This window comes from Coregonus clupeaformis, chromosome 15, assembly GCF_020615455.1.
Source record: "Coregonus clupeaformis isolate EN_2021a chromosome 15, ASM2061545v1, whole genome shotgun sequence".
In the NCBI taxonomy this organism is placed as follows: Eukaryota; Metazoa; Chordata; class Actinopteri; order Salmoniformes; family Salmonidae; genus Coregonus; species Coregonus clupeaformis.
In genome coordinates, this window is record NC_059206.1 from 13,906,972 (window position 1) to 13,926,187 (window position 19,216).

At 41.7% G+C, this 19,216-nt stretch overlaps 1 protein-coding gene across 4 annotated transcripts in view; it reads right to left on the minus strand.

Moving 5' to 3' along the window:
* The window catches only part of pam (peptidylglycine alpha-amidating monooxygenase), a 125,467-nt gene that overhangs the window by 21,634 nt on the left and 84,617 nt on the right, over positions 1 to 19,216 (minus strand). For 3 of the 4 annotated variants that reach the window (XM_041897385.1, XM_041897381.1, XM_041897383.2), the window contains 2 exons: positions 13,669 to 13,977; positions 10,979 to 11,108 (listed from right to left, as the gene is read on the minus strand). In XM_041897385.1, coding sequence (XP_041753319.1) covers positions 10,979 to 11,108; positions 13,669 to 13,977 — 439 coding nt within the window. The remainder of the gene's footprint in view (positions 1 to 10,978; positions 11,109 to 13,668; positions 13,978 to 19,216) is intronic. The other variant, XM_041897386.1, reaches the window with a different exon arrangement.

The following is a 19,216-nucleotide window of genomic DNA, read 5'->3' on the forward strand; positions in this document are numbered from 1 at the left end:
CTTTTAGCCTCGAACTCCCTGTGGACTCCTCGCTGGAAAAACAATGGCTTATACCTAACAAACTCAGCAATGTCCCCTACAGTGGAGTAAGCACAGAATAGATAATACATCACGCCTCTATCTAGTCTAAGAAACAAAACTGCATTCGTCCGTGAACACCATTTGTTCACATCCCTGAACTTTGACCGTTTTATGAATTACGCTGTACAACATCGGCTACAAGAGCCTAACGAGTTTAAGGTAGGAGAGCAGTAAATAATGAACTGTAGCTGGGGTGCATACTGATGACTGATATAGAGAGGGATTATCCGTTCTCATCTAATGGCCTAGCTAATACATTCTCCCCTCTCATCTGGCTCTCAGAGTCTTAAGAAGAGCACTGAGGCAAGGACAGTTAGCGGAATTAGCTTTTGCCTGTTAGTGCATGGTGGCTCACGTTGGCGGCTCATAAAATGGATGTTATTTCACAGGGAGAGTCTTGGCCTGTTAACGGGATATGTTTCTTCTAAAACATATTTTAGTATGTCATCACAATTTTTTATTTGTACTGAAAGTTACAACTTTACTGACATTACTGCTGACAGTCACATTTTTCTGGAACCATATCAACAGTGGACTAATGTAGTGCTACTTTTTGTAGTAAAATATTATTTAAAAAGTTGCAATATGTAACTTTTTGGGCGACCCGACCAAATTCACATAGAATTGTGAGTTATAGATCTGTCATTCTCAATGAAAGCAAGCCTAAGAGGTTCTATGTGCACCATTTCTATGCTTCCCATTCTTAAGTTTAGTTTTACGTAGTCTTCTACTTTCGGTTTTGTAGATCAGCTTCAAACAAGCTGAAAATACAATATTTTTGGCTTTTTAAAATATTTTTCACAGCAGTTTACATGGTACAATGATTCTCTGCATTGCTTGTTTTGTCACATAAACTGAACAAACTATTAGAATTTTAGCAACCAGGAAATGGCAGAGCAATTTCTGCATATTGCACCTTTAATATTGCACGTTCCTGTAATTGATATGGGCTGCATCACTGGAGCTGGACACATGCACTACTGGGATAATTAAATAGGCCCTTCAAATTGGCTCTGATATGGTCATGGTCAGCACTAGGTTTGTTGACTAAGGAAGAGGGAAGCTCAGAAGCCAGGCTATGATTAGGCTAATTGAGTCATGTGTATTTAGAAATACAAGGCATGGTTTGGCAGTTAAAATGTGTTTTGTTTTTTGTGAACTCAATTATTGCTTTTTACTACGCTACATTTAAAAACAGTGACTAAAATGTCTATGCACTTGTTTCCTTTTTTTTTTTTTTTTTTTTTTAATCTTAATGGAGTGAAACAGGTCCATACTTACATTATTCAGAAACCCTCACCATTCATCACAAACTGATTTCATAAAAGTGGACTAAGCTACACTGTTACAAATTCATTATTGTCATCAATTCAAGGCCTAGTAAAATTGCCAATAATAGGATAAAGGCCTAATAAGCTATTTCTATACTTATAAACTACAAATTAGCGCATAATATGTGATCCCTGTAATACACTAGCTAGGTTTCCATCCAATTGACGACAGATTTTCAAGCGAATATGACAAAATCCGCATTTTCCCTCCAGAGATGTGTTTCCATCAAATTGACTTGTTGTGGATAAAAGGCTGTGTGTGATGACATAGCGCACATAAAAATACCTTTTGCATTAAATTCCCATGTAGCGAATAAAAAATACAAGTTAAATGGGTTTCCATCGCATTTTCAACTCTACTGATGGTTTTCTCACAACAAATGTTGCGTTATATAATACCCACTCTGGTATTGGCACCTGCTGCGCACTGTTGGCTACAGCGCGTGTATAGCCTACATGATGAGATTATTATTAAGAACAAAAGAGCGAGATTATTTGTATTTGTCAAACGGCAGCCGAGCATCGATGATCACGTCACCAAAATAAGACCCTCGATATTTATTGGAAAGGAGCGTCAAGCTCATCACCTTCGACTTTCACCACCCTGTGAAAGTTAATCATAATTTATTTCATCTGTAGCCTGATAAACTGCATGCTTTCCTGATGAGTCCCCAGTGGGAGGACCACACAACATGTCATCGCGTGACTCCCAAATTTACGTCGATACGATGGCTATTATATCAACATATGCGCATAAAAAGCGCTTCCACCAACATTCCTCGCATAATTCATTTTACCGACACAAAAAGATCCCACCTTGTCTAGCATATTTTGTTTTGTTGACATTTGGAACGTTTCCATCAGGCCTGTAATTAAATGTACTTTACTCACATAGAAAGGTTGGATGGAGACCTGGTTACTGTTACCAAAAGTTATCATCTTGAATTCAGAGACCTGTTTTTTAAAAACACATCACCATGCCGATGGCGTCTTTACTCTTTCATCACTTTGCCCAGATAGCCTGCCTATTTATGCTAATCAGAGACCTGGGGAGATGTTTGAATTTGCATTTGGGGGGGGTGATCTGCATATTCCTGGCCTCGTGACAGGCCACAACCCTGAACACTGGAGGAGCACACTGCCCAAATTACTGACTCAAGTTTTTTTTTTAAATGAAGTCTGGTTGTCTTAATCTGTTGTTCTACTACATATTTCGAAGGGTAAACTGACTGAAAAAAAATGAAAATTGTAGCCTAGTTATTGTGCAAGCTGTTTTTCCCAACAACTACCCATCCCTCCCCTCACACCTCCCTGTTTTTTTTTAATTTTGTAATTTCACCTTTATTTAACCAGGTAAGCCAGTTGAGAACAAGTTCTCATTTACAACTGCGACCTGGCCAAGATAAAGCAAAGCAGTGCGATAAAAACAACAATACAGAGTTACATATGGGGTAAAACAAAACATAAAGTCAAAAATACAACAGAAAATATATATACAGTGTGTGCGAATGTAGTAAATTATGGAGGTAAGGCAATAAATAGGCCATAGTGCAAAATAGTTACAATTTCGTATTAACACTGGAATGATAGATGTGCAAAAGATGATGTACAAATAGAGATACTGGGGTGCAAATTAGCTAAATAAATAACAATATGTTGATGAGGTAGTTGGATGGACTAATTACATATGGGCTGTGTACAGGTGCAGTGATCGGTAAGCTGCTCTGACAACTGACGCCTAAAGTTAGTGAGGGAGATAAGAGTCTCCATCTTCAGAGATTTTTGCAGTTCGTTCCAGTCATTGGCAGCAGAGAACTGGAAGGAATGGCGGCCAAAGGAGGTGTTGGCTTTGGGGATGACCAGTGAGATATACTTGCTGGAGCGCAGACTATGGGTGGGTGTTGCTATGGTGACCAGTGAGCTAAGATAAGACAGGGGTTTGCCTAGCAGTGATTTATAGATGACCTGGAGCCAGTGGGTTTGACGACGAACATGTAGTGAGGACCAGCCAACAAGAGCGTACAGGTCACAGTGGTGGGTAGTATATGGGGCTTTGGTGACAAAACGGATGGCACTGTGATAGACTACATCCAATTTGCTGAGTAGAGTGTTGGAGGCTATTTTGTAAATGACATCACCGAAGTCAAGGATCGGTAGGATAGTCCGTTTTACGAGGGCATGTTTGGCAGCATGAGTGAAGGAGGCTTTGTTGCGAAATAGGAAGCTGATTCTAGATCTAACTTTTGATTGGAGATGCTTAATGTGAGTCTGGAAGGAGAGTTTACGGTCTAACCAGACACCTAGGTATTTGTAGTTGTCCACATACTCTAGGTCAGAGTAGTGATTCTAGTCGGGTGGGCGGGTGCAAGCAGCGTTCGGTTGAATAGCATGCATTTAGTTTTACTAGTGTTTAAGAGCAGTTGGAGGCTACGGAAGGAGTGTTGTATGGTGTTGAAGCTCGTTTGGAGGTTTGTTAACACAGTGTCCAATGAAGGGCCAGATGTATACAAAATGGTGTCGTCCGCATAGAGGTGGATCTGAGAGTCACCAGCAGCAAGAGTGACATCATTGATATACACAGAGAATAGAGTCGGCCCGAGAATTGAACCCTGTGGCACCCCCATAGAGACTGCCATAGGTCCAGACAACAGGCCCTCCGATTTGACACATTGAACTCTATCTGAGAAGTAGTTGGTGAACCAGGCGAGGCAGTCATTAGAGAAACCAAGGCTATTTAGTCTGCCAATAAGAATGCAGTGATTGACGGAGTCGAAAGCCTTGGCCAGGTCGATGAAGACGGCTGCGCAGTACTGTCTTTTATCGATGGCGGTTATAATATCGTTTAGGACCTTGAGCGTGGCTGAGGTGCACCCATGTCCACAGACTGTATCCCTATTGCTCCCTCTGAACAAAACAAACCGTTTGAAACACAAAGACAGAAGGAACCTTGGGCTCAGCCAGCCATACATCAAGAGACACAGGCTGTATCCCAATTGCACCCTATTCCCCACATAGTGGGCCCTGGTCAAAAGTAGTGCACTAAATAGGAAATAGGGTGCCATTGTAGGATGCATGCACAGCCTTAAAGGGATGCACCCCTGTTTACATAAAAGTATTTTTTGATTTGGAGTGAGACTCGATCATTTGGGAGTTGGGACTTCACTAACTGACAATCTATTTGCAATTATCCATTACCTCAGCCTGGCTAAACTGGTTTGTACCTGTGCCTGAAGCGAATCTCAAAGGTCAGTTTGTTTGCAGTTTGTTTGCACGGTGGACAGACCAGGGGAAATATCCCAACACTGTTAAATGACTTGTCCCCCATTCACAGACCAGGGGAAATATCCCAACACTCTTAAATGACTTGTCCCCCATTCACAGACCAGGGGAAATATCCCAACACTGTTAAATGACTTGCCCCCCTTGTATTCCATTCACAGACCAGGAGAAATATCCCAACACTCTTAAATGACTTGTCCCACTTCTATTCCATTCACCACTGATCTGAATGCACATGGGAAGTAGACATAGGTGATAGGTCTAATTTATCTCCAGTCAAAAAGGAGAAGAGAAGAGACAAGAAATACTGAAGTCCATTTAAGAGTATTTGGACATCGCTGACTGTCTGATAAAGTAAAAAATGTCTGAGTAGTTGTATGGAGCACTTCACAAAAGACAGAGATTAGAGGACATGGTGTCATTGTCTGAATATTAAGCTCCAATAGACCGAACTATTCTTGACACCTGGAACTTCGATTTCCAGCTTTCTCAAGATTAGACTTAGAAGTGTTGCAATGCAAGATAATGGATTTTTTCCAGTAGTGGTGGGAAAGTTAGCGGGGGGGTTAGTGGGTGTGGGCCACGGTTTCCATTATGAAAATGTGGCGTTGGAAAATGTGGCCGAGTTTTGAAATCAGTGGAATCAGAGTATGATAGTTAAGGAGATGAAGAAAATGCTGCCGTTTGATTGCAAATATGCAGACGGAGTTGAAAACAGAACACACAGAAGGACGTTGTATCAAAACACCTGTCTCCGGATTACATCTTCAAACTAAGGGCAACCATGGCATCCGTGACAGAGCGGGAGAAGCGTCCATCCATGTATACGGGTAAGAGAGTCTAGCTAGCTACAGTTGAAGTCGGAAGTTTACATACACCTTAGCCAAATACAATTAAACTCAGTTTTTCACAATTCCTGACATTTAATCCTAGTAAAGATTCCCTGTCTTAGGTCAGTTTGGATCACCACTTTATTTTAAGAATGTGAAATGTCAGAATAATAGTAGAGATAATTATTTATTTCAGCTTTTATTTCTTATATACATTCCCAGTGGGTCAGAAGTTTACATACACTCAGTTAGTATTTGGTAGCATTGCCTTTAAATTGTTTAACTTGGGTCAAACGTTTTGGGTAGCCTTCCACAAGCTTCCCACAATAAGTTGGGTGAATTTTGGCCCATTCCTCCTGACAGAGCTGGTGTAACTGAGTCAGATTTGTAGGCCTCCTTGCTCACACACGCTTTTTCAGTTCTGCCCACACAGAATGTAGGATTGAGGTCAGGGCTTTGTGATGGCCACTCCAATACCTTGACTTTGTTGTCCTTAAGCCATTTTGCCACAACTTTGGAAGTATGCTTGGGGTCATTGTCCATTTGGAAGACCTATTTGCGACCAAGCTTTAACTTCTTGACTGATGTCTTGAGATGTTGCTTCAATATATCCACATACATTTCCTTCCTCATGATGCCATCTATTTTGTGAAGTGCACCAGTCCCTCCTGCAGCAAAGCACTACCACAGCATGACGCTGCCACCTTGTGCTTCACGGTTGGGATGGTGTTCTTCGGCTTGCAAGCGTTCCCCTTTTCCCTCCAAAAATAACGATGGTCATTATGGCCAAACAGTTCTATTTTTGTTTCATCAGACCAGAGGACATTTCTCCAAAAAGTACGATCTTGGTCCCCATGTACAGTTGCAAACCGTAGTCTGGCTTTTTATGGCGGTTTTGGAGCAGTGGCTTCTTCCTTGCTGAGCGGCCTTTCAGCTTATGTCTCAGCTCAGCCAGTTGTAGCTCAGCTGGTAGAGCACGGCGCTTGTAACGCCAAGGTAGTGAGTTTGATCCCCGGGACCACCCATACACAAAAATGTATGCACGCATGACTGTCAGTCGCTTTGGATAAAAGCGTCTGCTAAATGGCATATTATTTATTATTATTATAATTTTACTGTGGATATAGATACTTTTGTACGTGTTTCCTCCAGCATCTTCACAAGGTCCTTTGCTGTATTTCTGGGATTGATTTGCACTTTTCGCACCAAAGTACATTCATCTCTAGGAGACAGAACGCGTCTCCTTCCTGAGCGGTATGACGGCTGCGTGGGCCCATGGTGTTTATACTTGCGTACTATTGTTTGTACAGATGAATGTGGTACCTTCAGGTGTTTGGAAATTGCTCCCAAGGATGAACCAGACTTGTGGAGGTCTACAATTTGTTTTCTGAGGTCTTGGCTGATTTCTTGTGATTTTCCCATGATGTCAAGCAAAGAGGCACTGAGTTTGAAGGTAGGCCTTGAAATACATCCACAGGTACACCTCCAATTGACTCAAATGATGTCAATTAGCCTATCAGAAGCTTCTAAAGCCATGACATCATTTTCTGGAATTTTCCAAGCTGTTTAAAGGCACAGTCAACTTAGTGTATGTAAACTTCTGACCCACTGGAATTGTGATACAGTGAATTATAAGTGAAATAATCTGTCTGTAAACAATTGTGGGAAAAATTACTTGTGTCATGCACAAAGTAGATGTCCTAACCGACTTGCCACAACTATAGTTTGTTAACAATAAATTTGTTGAGTGGTTGAAAAACAAGTTTTAATTACTCCAACCTAAGTGTATGTAAACTTCCGACTTCAACTGTACATTTTGAGAGTTTACACATTTCAAATTTTGTCAGAAAGTCGTTTTCATTTCAAGTTAAAGTGTACTGTTAGCTAGCTAGCTAATGTTAGCTGGCTGGCTAGCTAGCTAACGTTACGTGTATGATCTGTGTAGTAATATTATTCGTATCTCCAAGCCATTTGTATTGCTAGTTATAGCCTAATGTTAGCTAGCTAACATTGAACCTAGTTGGTTAGCTACCTGCAGATTCATGCAGGGTATTAACGTTATGAGTTGGGATTATGGTTCATTGTTTAGCTAGCTAGCTAGCTACATGTCTAAACAAAAGACTCCACTATGCAATTAACTATTTCAATAGAATGTTTATGATGTCACTGCGACAACTGTCGATAGACATAGCTGGCTATCTACTCCGATTTCAGAGCACTCTCATCTGAGTGTGCCAGAGTGCAGAATAACTGACACATTTACAAATGCTCAACACCTGTTGAATATGGCCAGTGTCAGTAAACGTTGGCAAAAAAAGTGTAATTAAATTGTTGCCAGCAGCACAGTTGCAGTCACCAATGCTCTGGATAACATAAAAACAGCCTAACCAGCTCTGCTAGGGCGAGTAAAATGGTCATAGTGAGCTGTTCTCTCATTTGTGTCTGGAAGTAGCTAGCAAGCTAGCCAACGTTAGCCAGTTAGCTTGGGTGCTTGACTGCTGTTGTTAGGACAGAACGCTCGGATCAACCCTACTTTTCGGCCAAAGCGTCCAGTGTGCACTCTGAATGCTCCGAGAGCGAAACACTCTAATTTTACGAACAGACAATCTGACAATGCTCTGAGTTTACAAACGAACAGAGCATACTCTGGCACAACAAATTAAATTTACAAACACACCTGTAGTATAAGCCATCCTTTAGTCTTGAAATCTTTGGTTGTTTAGTACATGACCTCACATGTGAATCCTTAAAGAGCTGAGTGGGGCTAAGGCGTAAGAGTGTGTGAACGATGCTGAATGAGTGTAGACAAAGAAGAGCTCTCCAGTAGGTGTACCAAAACATTCAAGGGCAATTTTCTCAAAAGTGAGGTTACAAGTTTATCAACTTTCAAAGCAGAATTACTTTCCCATTGTTCCTCAACTGTAGTGTATGATATACCATTTTCTAGCTCTGAGTCTCTACTTTTCTCCAATGTAAAAAACACATTTTCAAATTTTACTACATAAGACCGAATCGAGCCGGTCGGTGCAGACTTAGGTATTCCTAATGTGATGAGTATATTGGATAGTCACAATTTAGGCTAACCATATAAGTCAATCACTGTTCGCAAAAAAAAAAAACATTCAGTGCATGGCTGAGCGCCTAGAGTGTAGAGGTCTGGGCTATAGGCTATTTCAGATACGTTTCTTATTTCTTTGCACGGGAATAACACGTTTCATGCAGTTATACTACACTTTATATGACTGGAGACATTAGCAGAATCTTTTTGAATACGACAAATTACAGGGTAGCCTACTCTGCTGACACTGACAAACATATAAATCTAATAGGCCTACAAGAAGGGGAGACTCAAATAGAATATGACATCCATCGAAACTGGAGGAGGAAATTATTTGTCCAAAAACAACCTTTTAAGTGGCACTGACCCAACAATGATATAGAGTGAATATACACAGTGCGCACTCACCAGGGACATGGCCGATGCTCTCTGCTGGTGCCAATAAGATAGGCATATTGTTGTTCGCTCAATTAAAGTTGAGAATTTAGTCTTTTCATTGTCTTCTCTTTACAGCAATAGCCATTTGCTTCCCAAACTATGTTTTCCAGAGATTGTATGTTGAAATATTGTGATATGCCTGACTGGGCCTATCTACTTTTCACTGAGAGCCGAAACTCAACAATCATCTATTTGGTATTTGCAGAGCGCGCTGACCAAATTGCGCACGCTGCCTTTCGTTCAGACTGTAGGCAATGCGATTTAAAACAATCCACAACATTTTAAGGCTAGGGTAAAGCAAATGATCCTCTGGCCAAATCATGCTTTAGTAGGCTATTTTGAATTATTTTATGTATAGACAGAAGTTGGCTAATTAGGCTATATCATTTTGGCAATTTAATTCAATTTACTTGAATTAAAGCTTCCCCTAGACTTATGGACAAGCCGCCTAAGAGCCTATGTCAATCTACTATCCCTCATAGTAGAAAAGTTGACCTATTCTATTGGTCAGCTTATCGAGAAAGAACTAGCCCAAACAGACTCTGGGACAGTTGTGGGAAGATAGATCCCAAATTCATACAACCAGTAGGCCTAGGCTACATAATAAAAAAAAATGATGCAACAGATCAGAACGTTTAGCTTAAAATGTTGATAAACGATTATTTCGTAACATTATTAGCACAGCCACGCGCACAAGGCAGTAGGCTACGCGTTAATGTCCATTTGGCTACCGCTAAAATGCTTTGTATCTGTATGCTGTGCGTGTGATAAATAAGATACATAAGGAATATACACACAGGCAAATTTAATTCCACGGAATTATGCAAATGAACCCATAAACTGATAAGCATGACTGATCAAATGTATTTCCATCAACTGGTATTTCCATCAATGAATATGCACGGTTTTAGAGGCCCTTCTCTTGGCAGCAGAGACACAATTTTGCTGTTTTAAAGCAAATTTCCTGCAATTCTACACATTTTGCCATGGGGCAGAGAACATTTTACAGTTTTAAAGCTAGTTTCATGCAATTCTACACATTTGTCATGGGGCTGAGAGAAATGTTTCAATTTAAAACTAATTTCCTGCAATTATAAACATTTTGCCATGGCTTATGTCTTGTTCTTATGCTATCTGAGTGACTCAAACATTATAACAAAATCATTGGGGGCCCCATGCTATGACATTTTGGGAATTTCAGATTCTCCCCGTCTGTCTAGTTTATAATATATAACATAATAATATATGCCATTTAGCTTTTATCCAAAGCGACTTAGAGCCATGCATGCATACATTTTACATATGGGTGGTCCTGGGAATTGAACTGCAAGCACCATGCTCTACCAACTACCAACTGAGCTATATTTTGGTGATTATTAGTTCTCAAAGATGATCTATATATTTCTCCATTATCTTTTTACATACTTTATATCTGGTTTTAGTCGTTTAAGTTTTCACTGAAAACATTTTACCATCCCAAATTATTATAAATTTTTTGTTGCAGTGCCGGCCACGATTTAGCAGCGGCGGTGCGCCGCTCAATGCATATAGGGGAAACACTGAATGCAAACTGTAAACGTTTTTGTCTTTGAGAGAGTTGTTTGTGTTGTGTTTGGCCTAGGTAGTCTACACGCTGTAATACATTTATTTACTGACATTCTTGCCAGGTATCTCTTGAAACAGAGGTTCCCAACTTTAAAGATGTACTCTCAAATGTTTTTATAATTTCAGCCTAGTAGTTTTGAAAGTGGTGCTCACTACCGAAAACGGGTCCCCGTTTTTTTGTGTACTACGTTACCCAATTTGTGCAATATGTTACGAATTTGTTGTGCTTAAGATCCCGGAGTGCATCTTCAAGAGATCTTCTGGTAAATTAAAGGAGACAGTGGTCCTCTCTCAGACAAACATTACAGTAGTGAAACAGTATAACAGTATATGTAACATTCATCATTGCTACTTACTTGACCCCCCAACGGTGGTCTCCCCTGTGGAAGATGACCAGGTTGTCGTCTGAGTCCAGGGCCAAACCGGACACCTGACCCAGCTGGAGTGGGCTCTCCGGCCAGTCCGTCACCTCCTCCAGATGGTACCCTACACACACACACACACACACACACACAGAGGAACGCCAGGAACCTGTGGTCAGCTTAACAATGCCACAGGGTCATTTTAAAGGAGAGGAAAATGACATCTGGCAAGACGTTCAATAGTATGGGTGAATGTAAACCAAAGAGATTCCTAGCCGCGCGGTGCAATGATCTCTTTTCTCACGTCATCACCCACTGTTTCCTAATCTAGATAATCTGCTAATAGTGTGGATTCATCTAAAGTGGAATGATTTGACACACACTGTACATTGCCAGGTCTCCCTTGTAAAATAAGTATCCTGACCTCAATGGGAAATGAAAGAAACATAAAAAAAACATCTGCATTCAGCAGGCCACCATTTTTGAATTGCTTGAGAGGACAGTGGAGGATGATAGGCCGCTGAGCTCAAAAAAAAAAGGTTGCAGTGAGACTAAAGGAAGTGTATGTAAACACATTTACTGACTACTATTGACGCATTAGCCTGAAATCTATTCACATTTAGCTGATGTTCCTGCTCGTCCTCTTCTCTCGTTGGTATGGTAACTTGGTCGAAGACTCCATTCACTTTAGACCATTACTAGACATATGTAAACACATAATGAGACAAAGCTTATGTTTAGCATGTCTTATGGCCCTCGACCAAAAAAACATTTTCGAAATTGGTAGCGTTGGATAAAGATTAACTGCAACAGTTTAACTAATGAAATGAAACCACATTGAGGTTTTCATTATATGACTAATAAGACAGAGCAGAGTGCAATAACATGTAATGATGCAAGTAATCATATTAATCTACAGAATAATTAAGCGTGAGCATGTCGCACACAACCAAAAACATACACGGTAAACTTCTGATAAATAAAAACAAAACAACGTCAATGGCTGCAAGAGAGAGTTTGTGAATGGAGCCTTTTGTAGGTTGGAACTACATTTGGCTAGAAGACATTATTGTACTGTAAATGGGGTCAAAGGGTAAAACGTCCAGTTGAACGTAAACACCAGCACTGGATAAAGAATTAGGCGTAGAGAACACCACAGTTCACTTCTTCGCCTTATTAAAACGGATCGAAGATTGAAAAGTATGTATCATGTCGCGGGGATGGCATTTTCAGTCAAAATTGTTTAAGCCATTGAGTGGATTTAGTTTGTGCTTAAAACGTGGTTGAAAAGTCGGTAAGCCAAAGCCTTAAAAGGGTTTCACATTAACAACAAAAAAGTTTACTTCAACTATATTCATGACAAGCAATTAATGATTATGTAAAGTGTTTATGCAGGGCTTACATAGTGCTTATGAAGACGTGATATAGAACATAAGCCCTTTTCAAATATCCTACTGGTATTTCCCTGAAGTCCTCTTTCACAGAAAAACACAGATTTACATCTTCAAATACCACATGACCCAGTCGATGTTCAATATGCCAACATTCCCTGCCTGCAACTCCATTCCACGCTGGCTGGCTAACTTCCCTAGGCGGTTTCTGCACTCAAAGGCACGACTGGAGCACCAGACAAACAGCTGAAAGCCTCTCTGCTGTATGAATAATTCACGGTATGATGTGGAGAGGAACGGCAATTAGTTGGTTAGAGCCTGGCCAGGAGACAACAAGGGGCTACAACCGGTCTTCTCTCCACCGTCCCCTTAAAACAGGAGCACAGATGCATGAAATCCAATTAATTTACACACCAGTTTGTGTTGGTAATTGGATTTCCACAGCGGATTGATAGACCTGGGACGGGTGGGCCGATAGGACATATTCCTGATGTCGTTTGAGATTTGACATGGAAACTGGAATTGAGCAAGTCACAACAAGAGCTCCGCCCCACCAGCAGCTGGTTGGTACAAAAGACACACACACATTTTTTTTTTTTTTATGTTATTGAGTAAGGGAACTTACTCAAGCGAAATGTTCAACTAGATTTTTTTTTGCAGATGTCAGCAAGTTCTGTTTTAACTACAAAGAGAGGAGGGATGTAACGAACAAAGGGAGAAGAAGCACACCAGGAAATCTAGTCTTATTTCAACTCCTTTAAATTGTACCCTCCCTCCCCCTCTCCAAAAGGACCACAATGGAAATAAGCTTTTAAGCTTTATTGTATTATCCTGGATGCTTTTCTTAAATTGTATGTGGCGGCGTCACCGGCTGGTGCGCCCTTAGGTACTGTATGTATAAAAAAATTTGTCTTAATAAATTAAATCAATCAATCAATCAAATCACCTCTGGGAATTGAGCCGAAATTGGGCACATATGCTCCAGTGGCACGCTAAACGCTGGTCTGGAATCAGCGTTTCCTGCATGTCTCTTAATCTGAACCAGTTCGTTCAGAGCCTAAAGGTTTCCCTGGACCAGCTACACCTCCAGTCTCATCAGCATGTAGGCCACAGCGCCAACACTGCGTTATTATTGCGAACCCTAACAATAACTGATTAATGAGCGCAATGAAATGGGAGGACATGGACATTTTAAAAATATATATCACAAAAGGGCATGCCTTGGAATTGAAACATGCCAAAGCAAAAAGACGTCTTCCAAACATGTCCGATCTCCCCCCCGGGAAAACCCACCTTCTTCATCATCGTCAATCTGGACCAGGGCGTTAGCGTTAGCTGGCATTAGCTTGCTCCCAGGAGGCCTGGCCGTAGCCTCTAACTGGTGAAACTTGTGCACTCTGTCCCTCACCAGTATAGAATCCTCTCTGTCCAGGAAGTCTAGCCTGGGACTGGGCCAACCCAGGTCCTTCTTTTGCATTATGCTATCAATCTGAGCCACCAGCTTCGCCTGGGCACTCTGCGCCTCGCCGGGCGTATACTTATGCACGTGGACTACGCCCTCGCTCTCGCCTAGGAGTTTGGACAGAAGGGAATAGAAGTCACCTGCACAGACAGACAGACAGGCAGACAAAAGGGGGGAAAAGAAAGGGAAGAAGGGAAAGAAAGAAAAGGGAAAACATGGGAAGTGTGAATACAGGTGCGGAGAGGAAGGAGGAAAAGTGTAAGTGCATTCCATTGTAGATAGTGTTGATACGCAGCTGGAACAAGGTGTTACCAGGAAACACAGATGGGGGAGAGAAAAGGTAGGTGTGATATAGCATGCAGTCGGCCCGTTAGTTAAAAGGATTGCTGGCAAAATTTTAAATGCTAAATTCACAATTCTTAATGGAAAAATCCACCCAAAACCACTCATTCCTTTAATTTACAGTGTTAAATAACATCTAATATGTCAGAAAAATATTTTTGGTGAACAAATGTTTCATTTTTAAGTTATAATAAGGTTGGTAGCAACATGGAAACTCTGTTGCAGCTCAAGTCGACTACAAAATCCACAATGCAATGCTCTACCTATGGGCTGGCTGGCTGGCTAGCTAGCAAACATAGCTACACACAATAACACCAAAGACAATATCAGCATGTAAAGCAGCTAGTTAGCTCTAAAATCACCTAAACAAACTGCACTAGCAATTTATGAGTCTACAATCTCACCATGTTCAACCTGAAGATGCCCCACAGAGTGTAGTCTAACATTCGCAACGGCAGACATACTTTTGAGGAGATGGAAAACGTTGCCCATGCTACGTCAATGGGCCGCGCGGTGCATTCTGGGTGATTCTGGGACAAGTAGCGCTCTCCTTCAAGGAGTGAATGGGAGTCTATTGGGCGCTAGCTCAAAAACCCAACATGAGCACAAAGTGGGAGAACTTGCACAATTGGTGGCTGACTAAATACTTTTTTTCCCCACTGTAAAATATTGTTTGCCTTTTGCATCTGTGTTACAAATAAATCTAAAAAAGACTAACATACCACATTCTGTACACAATACAGAACACTATGTTATGATATCTAAGCCTAAATCCTTCACCAAGCTAGCCAACGGGTGGCAGGGAGTGTTCTGACTGGAGCGCTGTATGTGTGCGGTCACTCATTGCATTAGCCGCTGCGATGGGAAATGACAGTGTCAAGGAACCCTGTTGTAATTCAGACCACTATGCATTCTGGGAAGCAACACTACATCTACGGCAGCGTATAATCAATCTCTCAGCATAAAAAGGTCACATCTGAAAGCAAGAACAGCAATCACATCCCATAAAGACAATGGCACTGAACTCTGACATACTGCACAAACACACACACACTGCATTTCAAAGAGTAGGCTTCTGCCCGTTTTTAATAGGTTCATATTAAAGGGTAAGTAGCATAAACATAACCAGATGTAACATACATTTGTATTAGTATATGCATCAAAAGTTCCAATGCAAAGTTACACATCCCTTTTCTATTTTTCGAGTTCTTACATAAAGCTGATCAGAATTCCGAAGAATGACAAAGTCATGTCGGAAAATGTTTTACGGGGTTTGGTGTAATATGGAGGACCCGGCAAGCCAGCCTATTTACTATAATGTAAACTCTAACAGAAATAACTTAAAATGCATAACTTCAAATTAAACTAAATCGTTTGCACTCATGACTACTGGTTTTAATTAAATGTTCAGCCAATTTACAAGCAAATAATTTTTGAATTAATTGTTAGAAATCAACTTGCAAGGTTGCTAGCCAACTAACCTGCTAACGTTAGCCCTGCTAGCATGCTAACATTAGCCCTACCAGCCAACTAACGTTACGTTAGCAGTGCACGAGTCAGCCAGTTGCTATCAACACCTAGCTTACAGCTACATTAAAGTAAATCGAAGTTTTGGAAATATAGTACATAACGCCATCTAACCATTTATCAAAGAATGTTAGCTATATGCAGTTATCTTAGCCAGCAAGCTAGCTAGCCAGCCAGCTAAGGTTAGCTATTTAGCCAACTAGCTATTGCCTAGCCAGCCTAGCCAACCACTACGGTTATGGTTGGCAAGCTAGAGCTCAACTACTGGAGACCGGCTAGAACACAACACAACCAAAACATAACCGCAGATTAAAAGCAAAGAGAGAGAGAGCAGAGACTTACAGATTGATGGCTGGGGCCCATCTGATGGTAAAACGTTTAAAAGAGTGCAGGCTGAGTTAGCTACCAAAGCAAGGGGGAGGCGGACGCTTCACTGGGCCAGCGGTTTGCTGATGTCAACGTTGTCAACAGAATGCCCCATGGTGGCGGTCGGGTTATGGTATGGGCAGGCATAAGCTACGAACAACGAACACAAATGCATTTTATCAATGCCAATTTGAATGCACAGAGATACCGTATACGAGATCCTAAGGCCCATTGCCGTGCCATTCATCCGCCCCCATCACCTCATGTTTCAGCATGATAATGCATGGCCGCATGTCGCAAGGATCTGTACACAATTCCTGCAAGCTGAAAATGTCCCAGTTCTTCCATGGCCTTCATACTCACCAGCCATGTCACCCATTGAGAAATTGTTGCATGTTGTGTTTATATTTTTGTTCCGCGTACATGCTAGCATGGCTAGTGGCTAACATTAGCCAGCTTGAGCTAGCTACCGAGCTAGCATACGAACTCGGTAGCACAGAGTAGATCCTCCATTGAGAAATAGCGCATTGTGGGTAGTTTAGAAGATATCCAGAAATAAGTTAATACATATGTAATAACCCAAAAACATTAACTATGTTTGTACTTACAGGTAACCAGATAGTGACTACAACTAAGTTTTTGACCACACTGTTGTTATATTGGTGAGTAAAAACTCATGCTTCCTACCCTTTAAGCTAGTTTGGCGCCGATAACAGAATGATACAGTGTAATATCATCAGGGAAAAAATTATCACGGTTATCCGTTCTCTTTATCGGTCATCCCCTGTGTGTTTAAGAGAGCCTCCTTCAAAAAACGTAGCTCAATTCCAACAATAATCTCCCATAAACACCTTTTTCTGTCTTTATCGGTTGAGGGAGTCCTCTTTAACGTACAGCCACACACACATACAATAGTTGAGCTCCACCCACTGTGATATATGAACTGTAGCAGCTCCTTATTTATTGAGCCCATTCATCAGAGGCAGGATCGGCAAAAACAAATAGACAACACCAGAAGCCCTGAATGACAGCCAGGGGATTTGTGTCCTAATAACGGCAAAAGGCAAATATAGCTGGCCATTTATCAAACTGTCCCGATCTGGAGAGGTCTAGATAATGAGAGGATCAGATTCTCAAGGAGGGAGACGGAGATAGATGGAGAGAGAGAGGGGGGAGGGAGACGGAGATAGATGGAGAGAGAGAGGGGGGAGGGAGACGGAGATAGATGGAGAGAGTGAGAGGGGGGAGGGAGACGGAGACGGAGATAGATGGAGAGAGAGAGAGGGGGAGGGAGACGGAGATAGATGGAGAGAGAGAGAGAGAGAGAAAGAGTGAGAGAGAGTGCGTGAGAGAAGGGGAGGGAGACAGAGATAGGTGGAGAGAGAGGGGGAGGGAGACCGGGGGGGAGTGAGGGAGAGAGGGAGGGAGGGAGAGGGGGAGGGGAAGAGAGAGGGAGGGAGAGAACAAAATGACAGTGATTGAATGTATGTGGGTGTGGGTGTTTGTATGAGAGGATCGAGAGAGAGAGAGAGAGAGAGAGACAGGCCAACCAGGTTTCCATCCAATCTTTTTATACAATTAAAGTACGTTGGATGAAAAATATTAATGACAGGCCTGATGGAAACAGCTAATTTTTATTTTATTTATTTGTTATTTCACCTTTATTTAACCAGGTAAGCCAGTTGAGAACAAGTTCTCATTTACAACTGCGACCTGGCCAAGATGAAGCAAAGCAGTGCGATAAAAACAACAACAACAACAGAGTTACATATGGAATAAACAAAAACAAAACGTACAGTCAATAACACAATATAAAATCTATATACAGTGTGTGCAAATGTAGTAAGTTATGGAGGTAAGGCAATAAATAGGCCATAGTGCAAAATAACACTGGAGTGATAGATGTGCAGAAGATGATGTGCAAATAGAGATACTGGGGTGCACAAAGTTGGAAGCACAGAATCGTCTAGAATGTATGCTGTAGCGTAAATATTTCCCTTCACTGGAACCAAGGGGCCTAGCCCGAACCATGAAAAACAACCCCAGACCATTATTCCTCCTACACCAAACTTTACAGTTGACTCTATGCATTCGGGCAGGTAGCGTTCTCCTGGAATCTGCCAAACACAGATTCGTCCGTCAGACTGTCAGATGGTGAAGCGTGATTCATCCCTCCAGAGAATGTGTTTCCACTGCTCCAGAGTCCAATGGTGGTGACCTTTACACCACTCCAGCCGACGCTTGGCAATGTGCATGATCTTAGGCTTGTGTGCGTGCGGCTGCTCGGCCATGGAAACCCATTTCATGAAGCTCCCAACGAACAGTTATTGTGCTGACGTTGCTTCCAGAGGCAGTTTGGAACTCGGTGTTGCAACCGAGGACAGACTATTTTTACGCGCTACACGTTTCAGCACACGGTGGTCCTGTTCTGTAAGCTTGTGTGTCCTACCACTTCACGGTTGAGCCGTTGTTGCTCCTAACGTATCCACTTCACAATAACAGCACTTACAGTTGACTGGGGCAGCTCTAGCAGGGCAGAAATTTGACGAACTGCCTTGTTGGAAAAGTGGCATCCTATGACGGTGCAACATTGAATGTCAATGAACTCTTCAGTACAGCCATTCTACTACCAATGTTTGTCTATGGAGATTACATGGCTGTGGGCTCAATATTTTACACCTGTCAGCAACGGGTGTGGCTGAAATAGCCGAAGCCACTAATTTGAAGGGATGTCCACATACTTTAGAAGTGTATCTGTGACCAACAGATGCATATCTGTATTCCCAGCATTGGAGGCTCCTCAGAGGAGGAAGGAGACAACCATCCTCCTCAGTGAATTTCATACAAATAAAAATTGTAAAACATTTAATATTTTTTAGATAAAACTATACTAATTATAATCAAGTCACCAAATAATTGATTAAAACACACTTTTTGCAATGGTCTACAGTAGCCTCAACAGCACTCTGTAGGGTAGCACCATGGTGTAGCCGGAGGACAGCTAGCTCCCATCCTCGTCTGGGTACATTGACTTCAATACAACATCTAGGAGGCTCATGATTCTCACCCCCTTCCATTGACTTACACAGTAATTATGACAACTTCCAGAGGACGTCCTCCAACCTATCAGAGCTCTTGCAGCAT